At 45.3% G+C, this 27,946-nt stretch overlaps 1 protein-coding gene across 1 annotated transcript in view; it reads left to right on the top strand.

The window, feature by feature from the left end:
• Positions 1-2,695: 2,695 nt before the first annotated feature.
• The window catches only part of SGIP1 (SH3GL interacting endocytic adaptor 1), a 225,944-nt gene continuing 200,693 nt past the window's right edge, over positions 2,696-27,946 (top strand). Inside the window, exon 1 of the mRNA XM_036756154.1 lies at positions 2,696-2,905. Within this exon, the coding sequence (XP_036612049.1) occupies positions 2,896-2,905 (10 nt within the window). The 5' untranslated portion in view covers positions 2,696-2,895. The remainder of the gene's footprint in view (positions 2,906-27,946) is intronic.

Genomic DNA, 27,946 nt, shown 5'->3' with positions numbered 1-27,946 from the left:
TACAATTCACAAAGCACTTTTCGCATAAATGCCTTGTGAGCTCAAGTGGAGAGAGAACTGGTACCAGAAATTCTGCCTCAGATATTAACTAGTGATGTGACAGGCAAATTATATTTCACCACCCAGCCTCACTTTCCTCACCTGTAAAGTGGGAGGAGTAATAGCTCCTTCATGGAGTTGTCATGAGGATTAAATGAGCTTAATATAGGCGAACCTCACCTGCTATGCAAAGGTCAGCTCCTAGTACGCCCCCCCAAGGGTACTCCCCCCGACCAAAAGTCACCCCTCTATGCCTGTGGATGCGCTTGTTGTCCCTCCATAGAATGCAAGCTACCTGGGGGCAGGAACCATTTCACCCCATCTTTATGTCTTTATTGCCCAGGACAGAGTAAGATGTTAAAGGAGTGGTTGTTGATTGGGGCCACATAAATGTGAGCTATTGGGTGGTTTGGGGCTTTTTGGGTTTATTTTGTTTTGGTTATTTTGGAGGGGATTTCTGGTTTCATGGGTACAGCGAACTTCCCAAAACAGAACCTCCTCCTACCCAGGCCCATCAGCACCTGCTCTGCAACTTAAAACCTTAATGAGATGACTAGGGCATGAAAAGGTTGGAGCGACTTGCCCAGATTCACACAGCCAGTTAGTGTCAGAAGCTGGACTCAAACCCAGGTCTTCCTCGTGCTAACCTCTAAACTAGAGGTTTCAAACTCCCAGCCTCACGCTCCAGGTAAAACTGGTGTGTTGCGTGAACCAGATTAAGATGTAATTGGGTATTGTTTAACAAAATAAATACAAATACAATACAACACAGATAATGTTCATTTGTGGTTTTCTAAGCCAGTATGGCAGAGATTGGCAGGGATGGCAGGGATTCTTTTCTCTGCACCATGCTGGCTCAAAAGTAACATTATGACACAAATATTAATTCAGTCCATCTTACAGATGAGGAAATCAAGGGCAAAGAAACAAAGTGACTTGCCCAGGGTCACACAGCCAGGCTATGCCAGAGCTTGAACCCAGGACTTTGACTCTTGAACCAGAGCTCTTCCAAACAGACACAACTGGGCACCAGACCTTGGAGTTCCATAATAACATTAGATGTTAGAGACCATCCAACTTTCCTCATTTTGAGATGAGGCAGCTGAGTCCCAAGAAAGTTAATATAAAGGAGCAAGTGACAGTAGTAGAGTTTGAACTCAGGTCCTCTTACTCCAGAGTTCTTTCCAGGATGGCACGGTGGATCCTCCCACTTTCCCGTCTCTATAAGCAGCCGTACTACAGGTGGACAAAGTCTCTCATTAACTGCAGACCCGGAAGCCAGCCAGTACCTGTTCAAACAGAAAGGCTTCCACAGCCCCTTGGGGAGATTATCACTCGCTGCTGAGCTCTGGGAGGGTTGAGCGTGACTACCGTGGCAGAAGAGCGAGGTAGGGCATCGCTTGCAAGGAAGGCAGCTTCCACCTGGGGCTGCGGCAGCCCTGCACCCATGAAAACTCTCCCCGACTCTCTCTGCTTTTTTAAAATGTTCACCTCCTGTATTTTAAAATTTTATCTAATTTTTCAATTAGCAAACATATTTATTCTCTCCCTCTTCCTCTCCCTCTCCCCCGACCAAAAAGAAAAGGAAAAACAAAATTCTTGTCACATATCTCTAGTCAGGTCAAACCAAATCCCCTCGTTCATCATGCCCACTTTCCAGGACTGGGGGCTCTGCATAGGCAGCTTTCCCAAAGGAAGGATGATGTTACTAACTAGTGCCCATCTTTTCCCAAAGAAGGGCAGCGAGTCACACTAGGAGGCGGGAGGGGGAGAGGTTCGCTCTTGCTGCTGCTGCAGCAGCGGCAGCAGAAGGCATCCATGCAAGGCAGCACTGAACCCCTCTAAGGCTGCCCACTGGATTCAGTTGGGCTCCCTCTCTCTCCGGCTTTGCCCTGCCCCCTCCCACATGACCTCCAGCCCGGTCAGGCTGATCCCGGCGGGGTCTCCCTTTTGTTTCTTTGTGTCCAGGACAATCCCCTGCCCCTTTGCAGGACTCAATGGCCGGGCCCTCTCTGTCCCAGACAGCCTGCATCACCCCTTTGGGTTGCCTGGGGTGGGGAGAGTATTTGTTGATGAAGTGACGTCAGCTGGATTGAGTCTCTCTTGAATAGCTGGGGAGAGGGAAAAGCAGCCAGCACCCAGGTCCAGCCAGGTCGCACTCCCCGCCGTCCCCTCTCTCAGCCGGGCGGGGGGGCGGGGACACCCCAGCAGCTGCCATCTGGAATGCCTCCTTTCGAGGAGCCGCAGAGATGGAGACGCTGGTCGGGCTCCTGAACGTCCCAGGCTGCTGCCCTTTGCAGGAATGGTCCCTCCCAGAACTGCCCAGAGCCCCCACCCCTGCATCTGACAGTGCCTGATAATTAATCCCCTTCCCTTCACTCAGTTGCTGCAATAGGATTAGAGAGGCGGCGGGGGCTGTGAGGGAAGTGCGTCACAGGTAGGAGCAGGCTTGTGTGTTTGGTGAAAGCTTGGGGGTGGGGGGGGAGCACAGAGGATGGGGATGAGAAATAGGTTCTTGTGTGTTCTCCAGGGGTATTGTGTCAGGAGATGCGAGCTGCCTACCATGTGACAAGGTACAGGGAGGAAGGGATTGGCTGAGCTCTTGGCAGGCGTGTGAGCTCAGCGAGCTGTCCCTTTCTCTCCCAGCATCTTCCTGCCATCCTCTAGGTGGTACAGGGCAGCCGCATCCAGGGCCTGCCGTTCGCTTGGAGGCTTCCCTCTGCTTGGGGTCCGGCTCCTCTCTGCCAGAGCTGGGGGGTTGGGGGTGGGGGGAGGGGGACCCGACTGGTAACCAGGATCCGATTTTCCCGTGTTTTTCCAGGCTCCTTGGAAATTGAGGAATGCGATTCTGCCACCATGATGGAAGGTAGGTGATGCCCCTGCCCTGTTCCCTGGGATGGCTCCCCAGGCCCGTGATTGCCTGGGATGTCTGGGACCCGTGGTCCTAACTGAAACTAGTGTGCAAATAGGGCTCCTTCTCAGGACGTGTTTGCAGCCTCTTGCCAGGCTCCACCGCTGCATATCCACTTGCAGCAGACTGTAGGTAGATACAGGAATCAGACCTCAGAGCTTCTCCTTAGCTGGGAGTACACAGATTTTTTTTCTCCTCATTTCCTGGACCAGAGAGAGAAAAACCCCTGAAATCTTCCCAGGCATGTGAGCTCACAGGGAAAGAGCTTGCTGGGCAAATAAGTTAGGAGAGAGAAGGTGTTTTTTTTTTTTTCTTTTTTCCCTGGGCTGGGCTCCTTGGGTTATCTTGATTAATCATTTACAATGGAAACTCATTTTCTGAATTCAACATTACCCAGGAGAGGTCATTGACAAAGTTAGTCACATGGGGACCTGTCTTTTTTCAGACTAATTTTTTTCTTAAAAAAAAAACAACAACAACTCTAAATCAGCCTGGGAGATTTTTTTTTCTCCCTCTGCATTTTGAGTCGCTTTTTTTCAAGAGTACAGTTATGTTTCAGTTGACTGATTCTGGACCCAAGGAGCCCACTACAATTGGGGTATGGTTGACTGTCTCTCTCTTTTGCAACATTTGACCAAAAATCTCTGGATCAAAACGGGAAAGTGTAAAGAAAACCTCGAGGCTGCTGAGCTCTTTAAAGATCTGACAGTATTCCAAAGCTCCAAATACTCTCCAGCTTCAACCCCATTTTGCTGCACCAACGTTTATTAACCCTGTGCAATCGGCCCTCTGTCAGTCATGAATAGACAACTCCCCGCTGGTGTTGACAAGCTGCATATTTAGTGGAAACAGGAACTTTTTCCTGTGTGGATGCATTATGAACTATATAATGCTCTATTTAATTGCAGTTTCATCCCTGAGAGAGTAGCAGCCCGAGGACACCTTTAAAACACACACGGCCATTAAGCTGATGGGGAAATAAACAGACTGCCTAGAACGGGCTTTGATTATTTTTGTCCCCTTCTCTCTCCATTTTCACACAAGAGAATAATGCAAAAGTGTTGGTCTTCTCCACGATGACAGGCAGAATTGATGTCCCCAGCTTAGATTTTACCATTGCAGAAGATAATGCATTATTCTCAAATCATCGAGGAACCTGGGGTGGAGGTGGGGAGACCATTTCTCTATTGGGCAAAGATCTGATGGAGTGGGTTAAGATGTTTCTCAGAAACTCCCCTACGTGTAAATTAAGGGGCTAATGGTAACATTTTAACTCAATGTAGCACATGCCTATTTGGCCAAAATTTCATTTCTTTTGAGCTAGTCGTTATATTGTAATGCATGTATATATTCGTGTATTGCTAATGTTCCTTACATGAAGGAAGAATCATTGAGTCATGGCACTCCACTTTCGGGGGTGGGGGTGGGGAAGAAATCTCTATTTAAAAGAGTGATTCTGTGTGATTTCATGATGGAGCCTGGTTTCATTTGCAAAGATCTCTGAAGCCAGCTTTTTCGACATAGGTCTAACATCAGATTTGCTGAGATGTGAGATTCAATCAGCTCCATGAACTCAGAATGGAGCTAAGCTCTTGATGGCAAGGTGACGGCTTCCTCTTCCACTCTCCAGTTCGAGGCCCCCTGAATACCAGTGTCTTGTGTGAAATTCTTCCTTCTCCCCCTTGTCGAAATGTACCTGCTGTGCTCTTTCTGGTTTGCTTTGAGTATCGTTCTTCGAAGTTAATGTGTACCCTTTGACTAGTAGTTTTAGAAGACTAGGTAGTTTAAGTGTGGGATTCAAGAGCTAGCAATGTTGCTTGGTACCACTGCTGAGCGGAGGTCGATGGAGTCCATTGTATCATTTCAGAGTGTCAGCCCAATAGGACAAGACTCTTGTCCAAGGGCTCCCCCAAACTAAGATGGGAACCGAAGCAGGCTTATGTTGGCATTTGGTATGCACGATTGCTGGCCTGGCCAGCTCCAGCTCTGGTGCAGGATGGCAGCTCAGAATGGGCATGAAGCTGATGTGATACTGTTGAGATAGTTGCCTTTGACTGAATTCTTAAAGGGTATAGAGCCCTCCAAATTAGACCCATATATATATATGTGTGTGTGTGTGTGTGTGTGTGTGTGTGTACATATGTGTGTGTATATATATTTGTCTATATATATGTGTGTGTGTGTATATATATTTGTCTCTATATATGTGTGTTTGTGTGTGTGTATATGTCTCTGTGTGTGTGTATATATGTACATACATATATATAATGTTTACATGTTCTTCTAACGTTTGCTGCTTGGGACCATCTCTAGTTTTTCTGTAATTGCTTTCACAGTTTTAAATCATCACAATGTCTCAGTGAGGTTAGAAAAAGAACTGAGAAATAAACTTGATGACTGGGAGTGGGGTGGAACAAGTTTGGTTAAACATGATAGAAATAACACCACTTGGGCCTGGATGGAAGGGCCTCTGGCTTCAACTCCATTGGCAGGCCATTGGCCTTCTAACTTAATTTACGGGGTTTGTCCCATAGGAGTTCATGGTTTTTTTTTTTTAATATCAGACACCAGATTTGATGTCAAAGTTGTTCCAGTTCTGTGTGTAAGAGCTGTGCTTAACGCAGTTTGATCCATCCAAAGGTAGTGGGGGCAGATATTCTCAGAGAATCTTCGAAAGCAGAAGTCTGAGAAAAGGGCTCCTAAACATGGCAGCTGCCCATGGAAAGTCACCTGGGGGGGAGTAGTGCCATGGAATGTCTAGATTAAGGAAGTGAGTGGACATGCTCTGGAGGACTTGTGACTTCATTGGTATAGGGAATTCTCAGGGGAGGAAACTCTCCCTGTCCATGCAGGTCAGCTTCTTCTCTGCAAGGGCAGCTAGGTGGTGTTGTGGATAGAGCACCAGCCTGAGTCCAGAGGACCTGAGTTCAAATACTGCCTCAGACACTTGCTAGCTGTGTAACCAGGGCAAGTCATTTAACTCTGCTTGCCTCAGTTTCCTCATCTGCAAAACATCCTGGAGAAAGAAATAGCAAACCATTCCAGTATCTTTGCCAAGAAAACCCCAAATGAGGTCATGATAAGTCAGACTCAACCCAAAACAATTGAACACATGCCTTCTCTGCAACTTATAATCTAAAGGAGCTGAATAGAACTCTGATCTAATAAAGTGATTTGCCCAGATTTCCCCAGCAATTATGGGTCAGAGACAGGATTTGAACCCAGGTCTTCTTGGCTGCAAGGCCAGTTCTATATCCCCAATGCCATTCTAACTACACAAATATGTTAGTATTGTAGTTAATTGAGTATGTCCCCAAATACCCACCACTCTCCTTGCTTCCCCTTCCCCTTCCCACATACACAGCCACACATAAGCTAGAACTCAGGTCTTCTGTCTCTAAGTCTAGTGCCCTGTCTCCTATACCACCTATTGCCTCAAGTCAAGTAGATGACTTGTTTTCAATGAGAAGGGACATTTAAAAATGGCCTCATCTATTTCCTCCAAAGCAAGCTCTTCCCCTGTCCCAATCTACATACAGCACTTGACCCTATTTTTTTTAAAGCATGGCACACTTAACCAGCATTCAATAACTGAACCTAAGGCTTCATTGGGCCACAGCAAGCCATACTCCTTTAAATCATTCTCTGTGGCGACTAGATACTTCCAAATCAGGAATCCTTACAGATAAATAACTTTCCAAAAATAAAAATAAATAAACCAGTTATCATGGGGTTCTATTAAGAGTCTGGGTTGGCTAAGAGTAGTTTTGTTTTGATAGAAACCTTTGGGGGTCTGGTGAAGCCAGCAGATCCCTTTTCAGATCCCAAGGCATCCAATTTTATGTTTTTTAAATGCGTCAAAGGAAACCAATTACATCGGAATAGTTATCAAAATGTATTTATTAAAAAGTTCATTGGCCCTAGATTATGAAACTCGGCACCACAACTAGAAGTTTCATGAGGGCAGAGACCTGGCCTTACCCCATCTGTGTATCTCCTCCAGCACCTAGGACAGAGCTCTGTCCAGGTCAGGATCTCAGGTGGGTTAGATTGTTGTAACTGAAATACACTCTAGAATGGTCCATGATGGAGTCTGGTTTTACATCATCTTAGAACAAAGCAAGCTTTTTCAACTCTCATTGCTTGATGGAACAACCAGAAAAGACAAAAAAAAAAAAAAAACTTGACAATACATACCAGGATAAGGCATTTAGTTACCAGTCCAGTTATATTGACAAACTATTTTACAGAGTCAAGACTATTTAGAAGATGTCTCTGGGCAAGCTACCACTGAGTCTGAGGAATCAGTGCATATTACAGATTTCTATCAAAACAAAACTACTCTTAGCCAACCCAGACTCTTAATAGAACCCCATGATAACTGGTTTATTTATTTTTATTTTTGGAAAACTATTTATCTGTAAAGATTCCTGATTTGGAAGTATCTAGTCACCACAGAGAAAGATTTAAAGGAGTATGGCTTGCTGTGGCCCAATGAAGCCTTAGGTTCAGTCATTGAATGTTGGTTAAGTGTGCCATGCTTTAAAAAAAAAATAGGGTCAAGTGCTGTATGTAGATTGGGACAGGGGAAGAGCTTGCTTTGGAGGAAATAGGTGAGGCCATTTTTAAATGTCCCTTCTCGTTGAAAACAAGTCATCTACTTGACTTGAGGCAATAGATGGTATAGGAGATAGGGCACTAGACTTGGAGACAGAAGACCTGAGTTCAAATTCTGCCTCAGATTCTTAGCTTCTCTTTTCTCATCTGTAAAACAGGATAATAATAACACCTGCTCCCCAGGATTGTGGAAAGGCTCACAAAGGATAAAATGTAAAGCATTTTTCTAACCTTAAAGTTCCATAAGTTATTAATGTTCTTGGTCTATACACTTCAGAGGTTATCTGTCCCTCTCTGCAGAAGGCAGTGTGAAATCCTCCCTAGGCCAAGCCTGGCCCCATGCTGGTGATGGTCAAGGGAGCACACAGACAAGGCGATCCTTCTATGGAAGGTAAGAGGCAGAATCTGAATCAGCAGCCATGCTGGTGATGGTCAGGGGAGAGCACAGATAAGGCGATCCTTCTATGGAGGGTAAGAGGCAGAATCTGAATCAGGAGCCTAGCAAACTTCTGGTTAGGTCAGAATGAGGGTCTCTTGAGGGGATTGGCATCCAAAGGTCTCGGCTGAGTAGGGAAGGGAATTAGCTGTGGGAATAGAACCTCAGGACTGGCTTAGGAGGAAAGAGCCAGGCAGAGGAGAGGGAGCTGGCTTTTGGATTTGGCCTGTCTCCCCCTACTCTGATTTGTTTGTAATATGGCTGCCTTATACTCCTGGTCTTTACTGATGGACATGGGAGCATCATAGCAGAGAATCAAAGGGTTAGAGCAGGAGAGGACCTTAGCAGTTTTCCTGAGGTAGGTGCTCTTATCCCCATTTTAAAGTTGGAGAAACTGATCTCCGTTTTACAGTTGAGGAAACCCAGGAAGAAAGAGGGTCAATGATTTGCCCAGGGTCACACAGCTAGTGAGTGTCTGAGTCTGGATTTGAGTTCAGCTCTTCCTGACACCAGGCCCAGTGCTCTATCTGATGAGCCACCCAGCTGCCTCCATACTCTAGCTGAGTCAGAGCTGTAACAAACAATTTTTCAAGTGGGGCAAATACCCCAAACCAAAGAATGGCCTCAGTCTACCGCTAGATGAGGCGCTTACTCTAGCCTGCCATCTGTGAGTTTCTTATTTTAACTAATTATTCTTGCTACCTTGGTACTAGGTCTCATTGTTCCTGTGTTGTTGAAGGAAGGTCACATGGTCCTGGGGAAAGCATGATGTGATAGGTAGCTACAGCACCCAGGCTTAAATTATGGTTGCCATACTTAATACCTGCGTGATCTCAGGCACATCTCTTTACCTCTCTGGACCTCAGTTTCCTCATTAGAAAAAATGATGGCATTGGAGAGCACCTCCTGATTTTAGCTGTAAGATCCTATGATTCTGGCATTTAAAAAAATACCTATTTTCATTTGGTTCTGGTCAAATGCCCTCTGTTTCTGACAGCCGTTTGTGCTTAGAATTAGGCATTTTGCAATTAGCTGTTAAAGGGTTCTGACCTCCTGCTTCTTGGATCTTCTTGTAAACAATGAAGGCATTTTTGCATCTGGGAATGGGGGGCTATTGAGTGTTCTGAAAATTCTTTGATGTGATTGTCGCTGCCAAATCAGAATTGGAACATCCCAGGGGAGTGGCTGCTCACTTCATAGTCCCCCAGAACTTTAGGAGCTTAAAGGCACATACAGGCCTCTAGTTTTCCCCTCTATTCCCACAGATTTGAGGAGTGACTTTTGTTTTCATTTTTCAAACTTCGCCTTCAACTAAGGGCAGGAAGGTCTGTGGTCAATTTCAATTTCTTTTCCCAAACTCATTTAAGGCTTGAGTTCTAGAACCTAAAACTCCTTATTAGACTCAGAATTTCACATGTTAAAGACCATTCATTTAAAAAAAAAATTAGAAAATAAAAAAGGTAGGCTTTACCTTCAGTAAAAATGTATCTAGACAAATCATGGGGAAAGACTCAATGACATTGGAGAGGAAAAGAACATGGATGTCTTCCATGTTCTAGGTCTCCACAAGAGAGTCCCCAGGATGGGGAAAGGATGAGAGACCTTGCTTTGTAAGGGCCCCTTGGAGGCAATAGAGTTGTCTGGGCCAGGAATGAGAAGCATGCCATGGATGGACTCTTCACGTGAGAGTTGTCTTCAAGAATGTGAAAAGCTGTCATGTGGACAAGGGATTAAATTATTCTACTCTGTTCCAGGATGGAGAACCAAGAACAATGGGTGGCAATTACAAAGAAGCCAATGTAACTAAGTAAGCTTAGTAAGCAATGCGACTCATATAAGTTTGATGTAATTAAAAATTAGAGCTAGCCAGAAGTGAAATGGGCATGTTGTGGAGACCCTCAGTGGGAAGCTGTTTGATGAGGATGCACTCCAGCTTTGATGATTTCAACTTGTAAAGTCCTTAGAGGCAGCGGCCACCATTTTTCATTTTTATGTCTTGGGACTCTAGCCCGAGGTTCCATCTCCATGTATAAGATCATGAATTTAAAACTGGAAGGGACCTTAAATGTCATCTAGTCCCGTTCCCTAATTTTACAGGTGAGGAAACTGAGATCCCGCAAAAGGAAGTAAACTGCCCGGGGTCCCACGAGAGCCACATTAGGAGTCCTTGTGATCTGAGCCCAAATCCCGTATCTTTCTGCCAAACTCCCCTTGTATATCGAGTCATTCATTCAGCCAGACTGCAGTAGAGTCGTTGGCCTCTGGACCCTCACAGTCCAATGGAGTATATCTATTTGTATAATGTAATAGCTGTATGTATGTATCTATGCGGAGATCTAAATATCTATATTTAGATATATCTATCTGTCTTACCTATCTAGATGTATCTATAGCTTGTTCTATATAGAGAGCTCTATGGATATATCTCGATATAGAGATATAGTATCTATATAGACATAGATTTATCTATAGAGAGATTGAGATCTTATATATCTAAATATCTCTGAATATATTTATATAGATATCTACATGTGTGTGTGTATATATATATATATATATATATATATATATATATACACACAGAGAGAGAGAGAGAGAGAGAGAGAGAGAGAGAAAGGCAGAGGAGAGGAAAGAAAAGGAAAGAATGTGGAGAGACAGAGAGAGGAGAGGGACAGAGACAGAGACAGAGATAGAGGCAGAGAGGAGAGACAGAGAGAAGACAGACAGAGAGGAGATAGAGAGGGAGAGGAGGGGAGAGAGGGAGAGAGAAGCAGAGGAGAAGAGAGGAAAGACAGGAGGGGAGAGAAAAAGAAAGAGTGGGGGAGGGGAGGGGAGAGGAGGGAGAACCTAATCATTACATCCCCATTAGACCATGAGGTGCACTAGGGCAACACCTGTTTTTCCCTTTCTTTTTTTATTCCAATTGCTTAGCCCAGGGCCTGGCACATAGTAAGCACTTGATAATTGCTTGTCGTTTGAACTCTATAAGGGACTAGGTTAGAATACTGGAATTGAATAGGTGATTATTGCGGGAAGGTCTGGCATTGAGGTGTAGGCAATACCTCAAGGTAGGTAAAGACCTCATGGCTGCCCCCAATCCTAACTCACCTCTACACGTCCCATCACTGATGACCTTCTCAGGTGCCTCTGCAATCTCAAAGCTGATACCAGCAAAGGGCAAAGTCCTGCCCAGCTGGAAAGGCTCCAAGGATGGGCCTTATGGAGGCTCTTAACCTGGGGTTTATGGGCTTGATCTTTTAATGTTCTGATAACTGAGTTTCCGTATAATTGGCTTTTTTTAATCCTATGTATTTTATTTGGTGCTTTTAAAGACACCACCATTCTGGGATGGGTCCGCAGACTTCAGCCGAATAACGACTGAAGGGTTCAGGGCGTGAAAAGGGGTTAGAATCCCTGGCTTGAAAAGCAGCTTTGCATCTGCTGCCTGAGGTAAGAAAGGCCCAGGATCAGCCTGGCCAGGAGAGATGGCTGGAATGAGAACAGCCCCAGCAGCAGCCCCACCAGCTAGCGCTTACCTAGCAAGTCTTAGGTTTGCAAAACACCTACACGTTAACTCATTTTGTCCTCACAGAAACCCTATGAAGCCAATGCTTTTGTTCTCCGCATTTCATAGGTGAAAGACTGAGGCACAGAGGCTAAGTGACTTGCCTACGAAGCTAAGACAGGATTTGAACTCCCATCCGCCTGTCTCCAGGCCCGGTGTTCTCTCTGCCGTACCGCCTAGCAGCCTGACTCCCCAGGTTACCTTCTATTTAATTTCTAGAGACCTCACTCTTTATGTGTTATCTCCCTTGTTAAAACAGAAAGCCCTCGAAGGCAGGGGCTGTTTGGTGCCTTTTTATTTTATTTTGGGATATTACCAATGCTTAGCACAATTCCTGGCACGTAAGAAGCATTTCGTATTTGAGCCTGGATAGGGAGGACCTGAGTTCAAATTCTGCCTCAGACACTTACTAGCTGGGTGAGCATAGAACAAAGCATTTAACTTCTGTCTGCCTTGGTTTCCTCAACTGTAAAATGGGGTAACATTAGCACCTGCGTCCCAGGGCTGTTGTGAGAACAAAATGAGGTAACATCAGGAAAGCGCTCTGCAGACCTCGGAACGCTGCGTGCTGCTCGTTATCAATATTGTGCTGTTGTTGGCTGGCCACCTTACAGTCTTGTTCGTGGAATGGAATAGATGAGAAAATGTTTGGTGATTTGCGAACTTTAAAGGGCTTTATAAATGTTCTTTATTAATTTCCTTCCTCTCTCCTGTCTCTCTGGATCTCCTCTCGTGCCTCCGAATGCCTTTCCTTCAATTTTGTCTGGAGTGTTTTCTTTTGGGGCTGCGTTGGCCTGGTTTGGGGTCTCACCTGACCACCTTCTCCTTTTCTTCTCTCTTCTGCTGCACACTTGAGAAGGGTCATGTTGAGGGTTAGAATATTTGACATTTGTCTATAAAAGATTTTTTTCCCTCTCCCTTCCTATGTTGGAAATAAACATCTGAATACAAGATTGAGAACGCAGGTAGTTGGTAAATAAGGGAAGTGCCATCTCTCTTCCCTGCACGTGCCTACTTTAGGAGGGAGCCCCCCTTCCACTCCAATGATCCCAAACACCAAAGAGTCCGTCTCACCTAACTTGGGCATTTGACCTTCAGGACACTGAGGCCCAGGGGTGGTGGAGGCAATTGAGAATATCACAAGAGCATTGATCTGCTCTAGGTAGAGACCTCTGGGGATGGTCCAGCCCCACCCCCTCATTCGATAGGTGAACACTCTGAGGGCAACAGGGAGAAATGATTTGCCCAAGGTCACCTAGTCAATAAGAGGCAGAGACAGGATTCAAGCCCAGGTCTTCTGAATCTGGATCCAGGGCTCGATCCAAAGCAGTATGACTCCTCTCCTTCTGTCCTAAAAGACTGGAATGAGGGACTTCCCGAAGCCCTCTGATAAGAGCAGCCTGTTCTTGCAGGTTTGTAAAACCCTTTAAAAAGATCTCATTTTGATCCCCACACCAATTCTGGCAGGTGGGTGCTATGATTACCCCCATTTTGCAGATGAGAAAACTGAGGTAGGCAGAGGTCAAGTGATTTGCCCAGGTGACCCAGCCAGGCCAAATTTGAACTTCGGTCTGCTTGACCCCAGCTCTAGCTTTCCATGGATTGTATCTAGCCAAGCTTATCATTTTACTGATGAAGAAACTGGCCCAGAAGAGTCAGGTGATTGTCCCAAGGTCGCACAAGTAGTAAGCTCCACCTGACACGCAGAAGGTGCACGTATATCCCCACGGAGCTGTGTATTGGCTCACACTTCTGATATCGTTGACTAGAGTCAGGATGGCTCTAGTAGAGACTTTGCTGGGCTTGGAATCAGGAAAACTTTGTTTCAAATCCAGCTTCTGACACTAATTCCGAGATCCTGGGTAAGGTCTCTTTTCTATGTGTCTTCAGTAAATTCTTAAAATTCCATCTCCTGAATCCAGTGTGGACTGTGATCTGCCTTGGCAGAGGGAGCTCTCATTCTGGACTTCTCTTCACTAAAGAAATAGACATTCCTTCACCTGTTCCTAGGATCGTAGACATAGAGTTGGAAGCAGCTGGAGAAAACTTCTAATCCCATGCTCCTCACTTTACAGATGAAGCCTAGAGAGAGTAAACGACTTACCCAAGGTCACACTGGTAGCTGTTGTCAGGGGTGAGATTAGAACTAGAGTCTTCTGCCTTGTGAGCCAGGGACCCTTTCCTGTACACCGTGCTGTGTCCTTAGGGCTGTGTCTTTGTCTTGGAGAGGCTTATACCTACAAGTCTTAGCACAATGCCATGTGCAATTAGGCACTCAGTAAATGCTTTTGGGTGATTCCAATGATCCATCTTGTCAGGGTCCAAGTCAGCGTTAAGCTTCGTGAGTCCATGTGTTAAAAAGCAGGTAGGAATTTAAGAGCTCATCTTGATTCTATGGGGCCTCCCTGACTCATTTTTTTTCCCTTTTTTGTGACATGTTTCCTGCTTGGCTCAAGGCTCCTACCCTGAAGTTAGAGCATTGTCAATTAGAGGTAGAGGGTGTGGTAGATAGATTACTGGGCTGGGTCTTAGGGCACCTTCCTTTCAAATCTGGCCTTTTTAATTGACTGGCTTGGTGATCCTGAGGGAGACAGATAAGCCCTTCCAGACCCTCCAGTCCCCCTCCTTCCTTCCCTGTCTTCCTACACTTTCCCACATACACTATGGTCCAACAACTCTGGTCTCATTAGGTGTTCCCCACTCCACCATGCCTAGACTCCTCTGCCTTCTCATCTCTGCCTCCTGGCTACCTTCAGCTAAAATCCCACCTTTCCCAGAGCCCCTTCGGGCTGTGCCTTGGCTCTGAGGTTGCCTTCGATTACCCTGCACCCTGTATCATATTTGTCCATACTTGTATGCTTGCGGTCTCCCCCATCAGACAGAGACTAACTTTGCCTTTCTTGGGGTCTCCGGCACTAAGCACAGGAGCAGACACTTAAGGAATGCTCACTGACTTGAATTTTACTGGCCTCGGGAGACTCCCTTAGATCTGGCCACTGAGTCAAAGATAGGCCGAGATCTGCCTTGGGGGAGGAGTTACTTTCTCTGCACTAAAGAAATCAAACCTCCATTTCTATTCATAGGAGGTGCTGCCCTGTCATTATGGAGACTGGAACATTAGCCCAGATGATATGTATTCCCAGGTCACTTTGAGTTATTAGTCGATCAATATTTTCAGCAACAGAGGGGATCAGGGAAACCCCTATTTGTTTCCCACCCACCCCCAACAATTCATTTGATGAGATTATAGATAGTGGATCTTGCTGCGGTGGATAGAGCACTGGCCCGGAGTTAGGAAGACTCTTCTTTATGAGTTGGAATCTGGCTTCAGACGCTTACTAGCTGTGCGATCCTGGCCAAGTCACTTAATGCTGTTTGCCTCAGTTTCTTCATCTGTAAAATGAGGTGGAGAAGGAAATGGCAACCTACTCTGCTGTCTTTGCCAAGAAAACCCCAAATGGGGTCACAAAAAGTCAACTGTGACTGAAACAATTGAACCGAACCCTTGGCCCTTTGGTGAGTAACATGTGCCTTGCTAAGAAAACACGGTGAATTTTTCTGATTGGTCCCCACTGAGTAGAGCTGTCTCCTGTCAACTGGTGGTTCAAGGCCCAGGAATATGGCCTCTTGTTAAAGACCCATCCTTCACCCCACCCCCACCCCACACACACACACACACACACACACACACACACACACACCTACCCTTGCTGTACGTTGCAAGAAGGGGTGAGGAAAGAGGTCAAGACCAAATCCTCAAGAGCTAAGGGCTCTCCTGAGTACAATCCAATTACTTTCATAAGCTACACGGGGGAGGATTCTTCCCTAGGAGGGAGTTCCCTGTGCCTCCTCAGTTTGATTTGGGCACTCTTCCAGTCTATTTGGGATTGATGATGACCTTCAACCTGTAAATTCATTAGGCTGATTGGGGAATTCCTCAGTGCAATGAGGGACTCCCATAATGAGCCCCCTCCACACTTGTCCAGGCACCAGGTGCTGCTGGTGAATGAGGCCCAGGTGTCATCAATCATCTCCTGAGCAGGAGGTCTAGTTGCATGAGGATGTCTAGGATACTCCCTTGCTCTCTCCCCTCCCCTCACGGAGGCGAAGTTTCTTTTCAAACCTAAAACACTCTGATTTCCTGGGGAAGGAACGAATGGAACCTCCTCCCTTACTCCTAGCCTGGGGTTTTGCCATCTGATGTGTTTTTACAGGGAATATCTAGATCTCGAATCCTTCTGCCAAATGTGTCTCCTTGCTTTGCCCCGATGGCCTTAATATCAAATATCTTGCCTCTTTAATGGAATATTCTCCATCTCTCTCTTTCATCTACACAAGAGCAAAAAACACAACAAATAGAAAATGAGACAATTTAGCACACTTTAGGAAGTGCTACATAAATGCTAGTTATTATTATTGTAAATCAAAATGTGCATTTGTGACAAAGACTAAGGTTTCCCAAGCCCAGCAGGGAGAGGGTAGCAAGTGCGTAATTCAGAGGGACATTCACCTTCCTCCCTGGAGAGAAGAGAAATAAAAGAGAGGCTAACACACAATCGGCAGCATAGACTTCCTCCAAGACCACACTTGGATGGTGCTTACTGACCCATCTCAAAACTGACTGTAGCCCCCCAGCTATCTGCTCTCCATGGCTTCATAACATCTCTTCCCCATGCAGCCATCTTTGGTTTTTTTTTCCTCTCTTTTTTTTTTTTTGCAGGGGGGAAGGTAGAGCAATTGGGGTTAAGTGACTTGCCCAAGGTCACGCAGCTAGTAAGTGTGTCAAGTGTCAGATTTGAACTCAGGTCCTCCTAACTCCAGGGCCAGTGCTTTACTCACTGCTCCACCTAGCTGCCCCTAATGGTGCCATCTTTGTACGCTCTTCTTGCTTGTTGGGTCTTCGTCCCACCATTCCCCTTAACACCAAGGTCAGGGGCACTCTGGGGCGGACCCCAGAACTTGGGAAGTCCCACCCACAGTGCAGGTATCTGCCTGTTGAGTCACTGACCTCTGTGGACATGAGCAGAAGCAGGTTACATAGCGATAACTTTTCCCTGGGTGGTAATGCATTCATGCATCTCCTCTTCTATTTGCTTCAAGTATGTACCTGGGAGATTTACATTGAGACAGGAATGGAAAGTACACAGGATGAGACACTTCCAGCGGGGTGTGCACCATCAGAAAGATTACCTACATCAGTGAAATCAAGGCTCCATTCAAGTGTATCTAGGCTTTCAGGAAAAAATGTCACTGTAGGTGTACCTACCCTTATAAAACTTTTAATAGGAAGCATGAGAAAGAAAACGTTGACCCAGAATATCTTTGATAGTCTTTTTGAGTAGAAAAAAAGGCAGACTTCAGTCAGTTCCAACTTCTGCTGGAAGCTTCCAAAGTTAAATCAGGAGAAATTCTTAAAGGTGCATAAGCAGGAGTGGCTGAATGGCTAATGCCCCTGGGGGTGGACTCCCGGTAGCTTCTTATCTTGAATTGTCTATGGTCTATTCAGTTATCACTTAGTGTATTGACGAGAACCAGTTTGGACACGGGCTCCATTTGAAATGTCCAGAACTGCTTCTTTTTACCCAAAGCAGTTAATCCAAGTTGTTGTCGAGTTGCTTTTTAATCATATCCTACTCTCCACGACCCCATTTGGGGTTTTCTTGGCAGAGATACTGGAGTGATTTGCTATTTCCTTCTCCAGCTCATTTTATAGATGAGGCAACTGAAGCAAACAAGATAAAATGACTTACCCAGGGTCACACAGCTAGTGTCTGAGGCCAGATTTGAATGCAGGGACCTTTATCCACTACACCTAGCCACTGTGGTAGTGAAGATCAAATGAGATGATGATTGTAAAGCATTTTAGCACAGTGCCTGGCACATAGTAAGGGCTAAGTTCTTGTTCCCTTCCCTTCCCTGTAGGCAGTAAAGGAATGACCTTGTAAATATCCATTGAAAAGATTAAGCTAGAATAGGAAACTATATAGGATAACTTGGAGGCAGGAAGAGTAATTGGGTTTAGGTATTGCCACCCAAATTTTAACAAGAAAGGATGTAGGTTCTCAGCTGAATTGAAAGAGAGAGACAGAGACAGAGACAGAGAGATAGAGACAGAGAAAGAGAGACAGAGAGAGAGATAGAGACAGAAAGAGAGAGAGAGAGAGAGACAGAGAGAGAGAGAGAGAGAAGGAGGGAGGAAGAGAGAAAGAGAAGGGAGGAAGAGAGGAAGAGAGGGAGGGAGGGGAAGCAGATTTCATGAGGACAAGTAAAGACAAGGCTGGTTGGAGAAATTTCTAGCTCAGTGCAAGCATTAATCCATCAAAATGACTTCTCCAAATTAAAGATATAATTGCTAGCAATGATTTTGAAGATGACACCCAGGCAAAGAAGATGGAATTATATTTCTCATCCTCGTGTTAGTTGTTGCTCTGCCCATCAGAAAAGACAAATTGTGCTCTTGCAAAGAGACCTCCAGCCTCAGGGACTGAACCAGAAAGAAGGAGGGAAGAGCAGCCCAGGCATTCCAGCATCCTCTCAGACAGAGGGCAGAGATCTTGCCCATGCCTTCCCTATCTCCTCCCCATTATCTCCAATCTGGGCGGGTCATGTGTAGATACCATCACTGCCTTGAGTCTTTATAACCTGCTTCTTAGCTCCACCCAAACCTCCCTGGAAGAAAAATTGTGGGTTTTAACATTAAAGATCTTTATCAGATTTGAGGAATAGTCAGAGTGCTTTTCCTTTTTAAGAGAAGGGTCAGTTTTGAATCAAATAATGAGTTTCCAGGTTCACCTCAGGAAACAAACAAATAAAAAAAACCCTGCCTACTCATTTGGGACACATGACCTGGAACTTCTTCCAAGACCGGTTAGTCCTGGTGTTGTTGTGGTATATGTGTTAGGGAGTGGGGGAGGGGTGGGGATGGGAGAGGAGGGAGGGGAATGTACATAATGAGGTGTTGCTGGATGATACACATGTTGTCCAGAGTAGCTAAGCAGGCAGTCCAGGGGAGAACCAATGGGGTCCCAAACCACATTAATAAGGGTGAGAATGGAAGTCCAGCACTTTAAGATCAGAAGGGCCTCCTAACCCAACCCATGCCTGAAAGGAGTCCCCATTTTGGCACTTGACAAGTGATCATCCAGTCTCAGTTTGGAACCCTCCAGTAAAAGAGCATTTGTGTGTTAAGGCAGCTCATACCTTTTCCAGCCTTAATTGTTGAGAAGTTTTTCCTGACCTCAAGGCTGAATTTGAGAGGCATGTTTTTTGCATCAGGTGAAGATATGTACATACTCCAGCAAAGCAGAATTTCTTACATTTCTGCTTTTTCAGAGCTACTCTAATAGAATGTGTCTTGAGGGCAGGGACTGTCTTGTTCTCACCTCTGTTTTAGTATCCCCACCACCTAGCTCCTTGTGGAGTTTATTGAATTTGCCCAGGGTTGGCAGTGTCATCTAAATCACTTCTGCATTCCAAGCCCCAGAACACAGGGAAGCCAAGTTTGATCCTGGGTCCAGGAAATACCTAGATGCCTCTCAACCAAATGAGATGTTAATAGGCATGCTCACACCCTCTCCAGGAAAGTCCAAGCAGATTCCCAGACAAAGGCTCAATTCTCAGCAACATCATTAAGTTAATTAGATTCCCCTGACCATTTACACTGTAAGGGATTGTAGAAGCCATCTAGTGTGTGCTGTCCATGGCCCACCTCATTGTACAGAGAAGGTTAAGTAATGAATGAATACATGCTAGGTTTGAAGGCAGGAAGATCTGTTTGAATCCTGCTTCAAAGATGCCTAGCTGTGTGAAGCTATGCACCTGTAAAATGAAGGGGTTAGGCTCAAGGGCCTGTAAAGCCCCTCAACGCATCTGAAATTATGATCCTAAGTGACTTGTCCAAGGTCACACGGGCGGGAAGTCTGCATCAGAGCTAGAATTTGAACAGGGGTCCTCTGGCTTCAAATTCGGGGCTCCTCTAAAGACAAGGAACCTAGGGCCCAGAGAGGTTCAGGGACTTACCCAGGGTCACCCAGCCATCCAGTGCCCAGACTTCAAATGCATATCACTCTTTATCCTCTACCACACTCATGCAATGGAACCAGTCTCTTATCGTTTCCCTGCCTCCCCTTGGGGAGGCTTAGAGTCTAACATGAGGCAGATTGAGAGAGTCTAGAGTATTGAGCCTTCCCAGATTCTCATTGTGTTCTCAAGTCTGGCTATAAGAACAGAGAGAGAGAGAGAGAGAGAGAGAGAGAGAGAGAGAGAGAGAGAGAGAGAGAGAGAAAGAGAAAGCGCGAGAGAGAAAGAGAGAGAGAGACACAGAAAGAGAGAGAGAGGGCGAGAGAGAGGAGAGAGAGAGAGAGAGTGCGAACCAGCCTTTGTTTGGGGGAGAGGGGGAGGGCGGGATTCCCAGATGATTTGATCTGTTCAGACCTGTTTGTTCTATGGTCAGTTAGTCCTGAGACGATCATGAACTTGGAGCCACGGCCACTCAGTCACCTCCAGCCTCCTGGCTGCATCCAACGAGTCAAGCAGGTTAATGACACTTTAATGAGTTCTTAGAACTTCAGAGAGCCCTCCTGCTGCATTCTATCATCCTGGCTTAAAGTTATGATGGGATTTGAGGATGGTGACACAGATTTAGTGTCTTATCCTTGCTCTACCTTCCCCCTTAAATGGCTAGTTTGGGATTTTAAATACCATCACTTAGAGCAAGAGGGAAGCAAATGCTGGAGTTTGGCTTTTTTGAAAGGGCAAACTGACTTAGACTCCCCCGTCATTTAAAGTTCATACACTAAGGTAAAAATTCTCAGTTCTTTTGCAATAACTAGGCACCAACCAATAGTCCACATGGAAAAGGGGAAGGACAAGAGATGAGGAAGCTGGGAGTAGTCCCAGCTGCTAGTTCTGGCTGTCACTAGCAAACTGGGAGCCTGTGCCTCTTGGGGGCTCAGTTTCCTTATCTGTAAAATGGGAGAGTAAGACCAGCTCTCTAGAGCTTCTCTCGGTTCCATGGTGTAGACAAGAGGGAGGGATTCAAAGGTAAATTTCTGCAGGGCAGTGTCCAGCAGAGTTTCACTCATTTGGGGGGAGGGGGCAGAGAGCTGAAACCAGACCTGTAATTTCATTGGTAAAGGGAATGTCTGACAAGGAAATTGTCTCTATGTTTGTGTTTCTTTGTGTTGTCATCACAGCACCGGGCACACAGCAGACGACTAATAAATGCTGAGTAATAATGATAACAGTTCGAATGTGCACAGTGCTGCTCGGTTTTTGGAGCACTACACATGTGTTCTCTCATTCGATCCCCACAGCAACCCTGGGAAGTGGGTGGTGTTATCTCCATTTTACAGATAAGGAAACCGAAGCTGCTTTCCTCGTGCCTCTCTACCATTTTATTTTCTTTTTATCTAATATATGTGTGTATCACATAATCATAAATGTGCTTCGAGAATTTATTTGGTGGATAAGAGATTAAGTGATTTGCCCTGAGTCACAGGGTCAGCATATGTCAAAGGTGGAACTTGAACCCAGGGCTTCTTGAATACAAAACCAAAACTGGAGACACTCTTCCAGCTGCCACTTATTCATAGTTGTTGCCTAATAGATATTTGCTGTATTGAATTGAATGGATGAATGGAAGGCGTCCTGGCCCCCATTCTTATTCCAGATTCCGATGCCCTTCACTAGCATAGTTTGGAAATGTTCTTCCTTCTTCCCTGGCATCTTCTGATTGCTGAGAGACGTTCAGTGATCTGCCCCAGCTGGTAAGGATCCGAGGGAGCATTCGAACCTAGCTATTTCGGGCCCTCTGAAGCTCAGCGCATCTCCGCCGTCTCCATTCTTCTTGACCTGGGCACCAAAGCCAGGCAGTCGCGCACTTTCCGTTCCGTGGCATTTTGATGAAATCGGACCAGTTCGGGCTCGTTGCCAGATCAAATGATGAAATCTTGTTTTTCCTCTTTGAAGTTCCCGTCTGCCTTCTCTGGTCTCCATGGCAACTCTCCTCAGATTGGATCGCCAACGGACAACTGCTCCGAGCGATCGGGATCATATTGTGTCTGGGAAATGGGAAGGGTGTCCTTTTCAAAAACAATTAAAAAATTAAAGACTTGTAAACAGAAAGTGGCTGATTGTTTGAGCCCCCAGAGAGTGCTCCTTGTTCACTGGACAGGAAAGGAAGGGTTAGGCTGAAGGAATCCCCAGCCTGGACGCTGTCCAACTTTGCTGTTTCTGGTCAGGTTCTTCCTACATAAAACAGGTTACAATAACCCCTGGGAGGAGAGGGTGAGGCTGGTGACTTTGCACAGCCCGCCCTCACCTGAACCCATTTCACTTTCATGTCATGGCCACCTCCCTGGTGTCATGGTCCTCTTGGAGAACCAAGGACAAACAACTGCAGTAATAATACCCCTAGCACCCACCCCACCAGGTCATTGTGGACATCAAAGTACATAAGTCACTTTGTCAACTTTGCAACATTATAAAAATTTCAGCTATGATGATGAGAAAGAGCAGAAGGTAGCTTAGTGGGTGGAGCCCTGGGAGTTAGAGTTAGGAAAGCCTAAGTTTCAATCTGGCCCAACATTTACTAGCTAAGTGACCCTGAGCAAGTCACTTGTCCCCTGTTTGCTTTACTTTCCCCATCTGTAAAATGGGGGAAAGAATAGTCCCTACCTCCCAGGGTGGTTGTGAGGATCAAATAAGATAATATTTGTAAAGCCCTTTGCAAATCTTCAAATGCTGTTTAAGTGCTTTTGTTGTTGGTCAGTTGTATCCAACTCTTTATGCCCCAATTTGGGCTTTTCTCAGCAAAAACACTGGAATGGTTTGCCATTTCTTTCTCTAGTTTATTTTACAGATGAGGAAACTGAGGCAAACAGGATGGAGTGAGTTGCCCAGTATCACAGGACTAGTAAGTGTCTGAAGCTTAATTTAAATTCAGGAAGGTGAGTCTTCCTGATTCCAGGCCAGGTGTTCTGTCTGCTGCGCCCCCTAGCCATCCTTATAAATGCTACCTTATCTTACAGGGTTCAAAGACTCATAGTCTTAGAACTTGAAGGGACTAGAGAGATCCTCTAATCTCACCCCTGCATTGTACAGGAGAAGAAACTGTGTCTAAGAAGTTAATTGAGTCGCCTAAGACTATGTAGGTGGAAGGATGCAAAAATTCGACTTGAACCCAGGTCATAGCATTATAGACATAGGACTAGAAGGGTTATCAGAGGAGGTAGGGCAACTCTACCATTTCACAGATAAGAAAGCTGAGGCCCAAAGAAGACAAGTAATTTGTAATAAGTAATCACACAGGAAGAAAAGAGAAAGTTGGGATCAGAGGCAGATTCTTTGACTCTGAAGCCAGGATTCTTTCCACTGGGCTAATACTATCTCTTTGTTTGTAAAGTAATCCCTCTGGAAAATGGAGAAATGTAAGGTGGCTGGTTATAAATGTGGGAGTGTCAGATAGGAGTCTAGATGGTTCAGAGTCCAGATGACCAGGGTTCAATACTTACTTTGGACACGTGCTGGCCGGGTGAGTTAGTCGCCTCCTCCATGACCTCTCACACGTCTCCTAGTTCTTAATGCTCTGGTCCCTGGTCTGGCTCTGTCAGTAGAAGGAGTTTCCTCATGGGGACTTCCTTTTACTGATAAAATCACATTGGGACCAAATAATAAAAATGCCATTACAATAATGGACTGTCTGACCGGCTTCACCCCTGGCTTTTTTTGAGCCCGCCAGCATCAAACCCGAGGAAAGGAAACTGATAGAGTTGGTTGTCTTCTTGGTCACAGGCCACTTTCATTTTCCTACGATTCTGAAGCACAGTGATCACCAGGCCCTTTTTTTTTTTAAACTAGCAGAACCACTGGAGCTTTGGGGCTAAAATAAATTTGGTGCGGTGTATTGCACCCGGGCTCGGTCATTGACCAAAACTCTTTTTTCACCAGTCTAAACTATTCTAATCTCTGACCAACACATTTTAGCAGAAGTGAGAGAAACCTAAAAATATCCAAGATGCCCCACTCAGAGCCCCCGATCTTACTTGGCTCTGAAAAACCTCCCTTGGTTTCACGGCTTCAGTACCCTGGCCTCTGAGCAGGCTTGTAACCTTCAGACTCCCAGAATCTCAGGTCGGGAAGGGTTCCCATTGGGCGGCTCATCCCATCTGCCCCGAGCAACATCTCCCCATGTGACACAGTTGACAGCTAAGGAGGGGGTGCCCCAGTACCCCCAAGGCAGCCCACATCACTGCTGGACCATTTTCTTATTGGAACCTCCACCAGTAGGAACCAGCTCTGTCCTCTGTAGTCAAGCAGAAGAAGTCTTCTCCCTTCTTGAGACAGTTAATGTGTTCCTTGCCAAGACTACTTTTCTCCAAAAGGATGGATAGGGAGACTATATCTACACTTCTGGCTTTGGCCACAGAGGGTGTCTTTAGATCTATGAATAGGGTTCATATTGTTTCCTTTAATAGAATAGAAGTTCCTTGAGGGCAGGGACTGTTCCATTTTTGTCCTTGTATCTCCAATGGAGTTTTATTGCTATTCATCCTTCGTTCTGTTCCAAGGGTGATGCCAGAGCCTGCTTAAAAGAGCTGAGGCAGATGGGTGACGTAGTGCATGGAGGTCAGAGTGAGAATTGCAATAAGTCAGGAAGACTCCTCTTCCTGAGTTCAAATCCAGCCTCAGACACTTGCTAACTGTGTGACCCTGGGCCAATCACTGAACCCAATTTGCCTCAGTTTCCTCAACTATAAAATGGGGATAAGAATAACATCTGCCCCCCCCAGGGTTGTTGTGTTATCTTGTAAAGATTAAAACATTTTTCAAACATTATATAAAGTGATACATAAATGCTTTATTCTTGACGGACTGATGACTGCACCATACCTAGCTTATAGCAGGCACTTGAAGGTTTATTGATAATTATTAATTAATCAGGTTGCCCTCCCTTACGCACCAAACTCTTCTTCCTGTTGGGAGTTCCTCCTCCTCTCTGTGCTTTCAGGATCTCTCTACATCTCTGACCCTCACGCCCCAGCCCGCTTTACCTTGTAAGTATACAGTTTCCCTAATATGGTTTATCTGTTTCAACCTCTGCACCCAGGCTGGGCATGCCCTGGGATTGGACCCTGGGCTTACTGCCTGGGGGCAGACTGTTTCAAGTCTCCTGGGGCTCCTCCTTGGTGTTTTCCTTGCCTTGGCCCTCCCAAATCTGGGGGTTCAGGCTGTTTGTGTGTTTTCCTACCACTTCCTTGCCAAAATGTTTGTAGCTGTGCTTGTGCTCCTGGGTTCTTGCTTGGGGGGAGAGGGTCCTCAGGCCCAGCCTGTTCTGGTAGTTGGCCTTTACTTTGTTTGGTCCCAGAGTCACCTTGTCTTTCCTAATTCTGGCTTCCCACCGCACCTTTAAGATTCTCATGCTGGGCATCTGAACTGTGACCAGTGGCAAGACTCCTATTCTGTTCCTTGACCAAAAGCAAGTGGAGAGATTAGTCCCCTGAGTAACAGGAGAACCTGAACATGGAAAAGAAAGAGTGACTTCCATCACAGGCAGCATGCCATAGTGAATAAAATGTTGGATTTGGTGTTTGACCTGGGTTCGAATGCTACCTCAGATACTACCAGACCTGTGTGACCCTGGGCAGGTCCCTTAACCCGGATCTTTCTGACTTAATACCAGCTCTCTGTCCACCTCATCACACTATCTTTGTGTACATGTGTATGAGTGTATGTGTACACGTACATAAGCATTCACGTGTGTACATGTGTGCTCATATATGTGCTTGTTTATACACCTATCTCAAAGGCATCCTGGCACCATCCAGCCTTGCATCAGGAAAACCCTTGATACATGTTAGCCGTGTGGTTCTGGACAAGTCACGTAACTTCTGAATTTCTCCAGCAGTTTTCCAGGATTATATGTTGCTAAGCTGATGCCATTCCGTATTAGTGGAGGGAAGCATCACACTAGGGTTTCAGCCATTCAAAAACAATTTAACCTGAGTATTTAAGGCAGCCTGGGAAAGGAAGAAGAGGGAATGAGCAGGAAAAACATTTGGAGCGAGGAGGGCAACAAAATCTGCGCTGACTTGACATCGTCATATCCATGTCCGGAGTCAGCTCCTAATCATTCTTGCTGATTTAATGGGAGAGAGTAGGACTAAATGAAAGTCTGGCCTGTTGTACGGGCCCGACACGCCTGTAGCAGCCAGCATTTACGCTTGCTTTAAGGTTTGTGAAACACTTCACAAAATTATCTCTTTTAATCTTCAAAACAACCCTGTAAAGTAGGTACAATTGTTACTACATTATAAATGAGGAAACCGAGGATCAGAGACTAATTGACTCTCCCCTGATCACTTGGGTAGTCCGACGTTCTATCCACCGAGCCACCCAGGTGCCTAGTGGATATTGGATAGGCAATAAAAAGTTTCATTTTTATTAGTTTATAGACATAGCAATAAAGCATCTGGTAGCAAAGGTAATTGTAGACTACATCTTTACTTTAGAGGTCCCCAGGGTGGCTAACAAGGAAGATTCCTGCACAACTTAATTTCCAGATTTTTCCAACATCTCATACTTCAAGAACGTGTGATACCATCTACAGAGAGACTCTTTCCATAGATGTACGTTCCAACCCTTCCATCCTTCCATGCCTCGATGAATAGCTTTTCAAGAGTTGCTTTAGTTAAGAAAAAAATCCCCATGAGTTGGCCAATCTCCTTGCAAGAAGCTTCTCAGAATTTTAGTTAGACCCATTCCTGGATGGCATACCATCCATCTCCAGGCCCATCCCGGAACTCTTTCCAGGCTGGTAGGAGCTAAAAGGACTTACGGTCTCCTGGCAGAGCCATGAAGAACTGGGGGACTTCCACACCAAACTGAGGCAACCAAACAGGCCGTTAGTGAAAGGTGACTTTTTAGATCTAATTTTATTGATAGATTTTCTAAATCACCTACATTTCCCAACAGCTTTCCTCCCTCAACTTCTAGAACCTCATCCCTTATTACAAAGAATAAAAACTGGGGGGAGGGGAACCTGTTTCAGAAATAAAACTAATATGCATTGACAAAGGCTGACATCACACGTAGTGTTGCAGGCCTCTGTGGAGAGTGAGGGAAATGCCTTCCTTTCCCTCTGCTCATTGTAGTTTCACGGCGTTAAGCTTCTCTGGCTTTGCTTCCCACTTGCATTACTGTAATTCAGCTTCCTTCACCTTTCATCCGTTCATAGAGTTCTTTCCATGCTTCTCTTTATTTATCATATTCACACCTCCTCATGGTGAGGTATAGTCTGTTGTATTTGTGTATAACCATCCTCCTATCTTTGGGCAACTTTTATTTCCCGTTCTCTGAGGCTATAAAAACTGCTCCTGTAAATCTTTGAGACAGAGTTTTTCTTTTTGTTTGAGATTGACCTCTTTGGGCCGTACACTGAGGCAAAGAGCTCTGGGTCAAACGAGACAGACATTTTACTCAGCATAATTCCAAATTGCTTTCCAGACTAGTTAGACCCATTCAGATTTCCCCCAACAGTACATTTCTGTGCCTTTCTGTGACTTCTCCAACATTGATTATTCCCATAGAAGACTTGCTATATTTTGCAGATGAAACCAATTCCCAGTGTGGAAACCTCACCTCAATTAGTGGATTAGCAATCTGCTTGGGACACTGAGAGGTTGGAGAATTTTCACCTGCATCTCTCAAAAGTTCCAGAGGACTTTTCTACTAATTACTGGGAAATCCAGCTGAACTGTTTCTTACCTACATCTCTTGAGCTTGTCTCTTCTTTGAATTTACCATTAAATCTCTACTGTTATTTCTTGATGATGTGATTTTTGGTTAGCTCTAAGGACAAATCAGATTTTTGTGCTCATATATAGTTCTGTTTTCCTGGTTCCATACTTAAAGCCTCTTTAGCACTTAATTATGACATCTAATATGTACCAGACACTGTGCTAAGCACCTGGGATATAAATGGCTGCCATCCCTCCTCTCAAAAAGCTCTTACAGGAAAGACAAAGACACATATATAAATATATGTAGAATAAGAGAAGAGGGAGGGGAAGGGAACAAGCATTTATTAAGTGCCTACTATGCGTCAGGCATTGTGCTAAGTTCTTATAAATACTGTTTCATATAAGAGAAAACATAGGGGATTAAATACCCAGTAATCTGAGGAGAAGGGTTTCAAAAAGGCTTTAAAAGATAAACAGAGAAGTTCATACTGGAGTTTATTGGGGAGTGACATAGTTAGACCCCCACTTGGGAAAATCACTTTGGCAGCTGTGTGGAAGATAGACTGGAATGGGGAGAGATTTGAGATTAATTGGGGCAAAGTGACCCCTTTTACCTTTTATTCTTCAAAGTGGCTTAA

This window comes from Trichosurus vulpecula, chromosome 4, assembly GCF_011100635.1.
Source record: "Trichosurus vulpecula isolate mTriVul1 chromosome 4, mTriVul1.pri, whole genome shotgun sequence".
In the NCBI taxonomy this organism is placed as follows: Eukaryota; Metazoa; Chordata; class Mammalia; order Diprotodontia; family Phalangeridae; genus Trichosurus; species Trichosurus vulpecula.
This window is presented reverse-complemented; position numbering and strand designations above follow the sequence as displayed.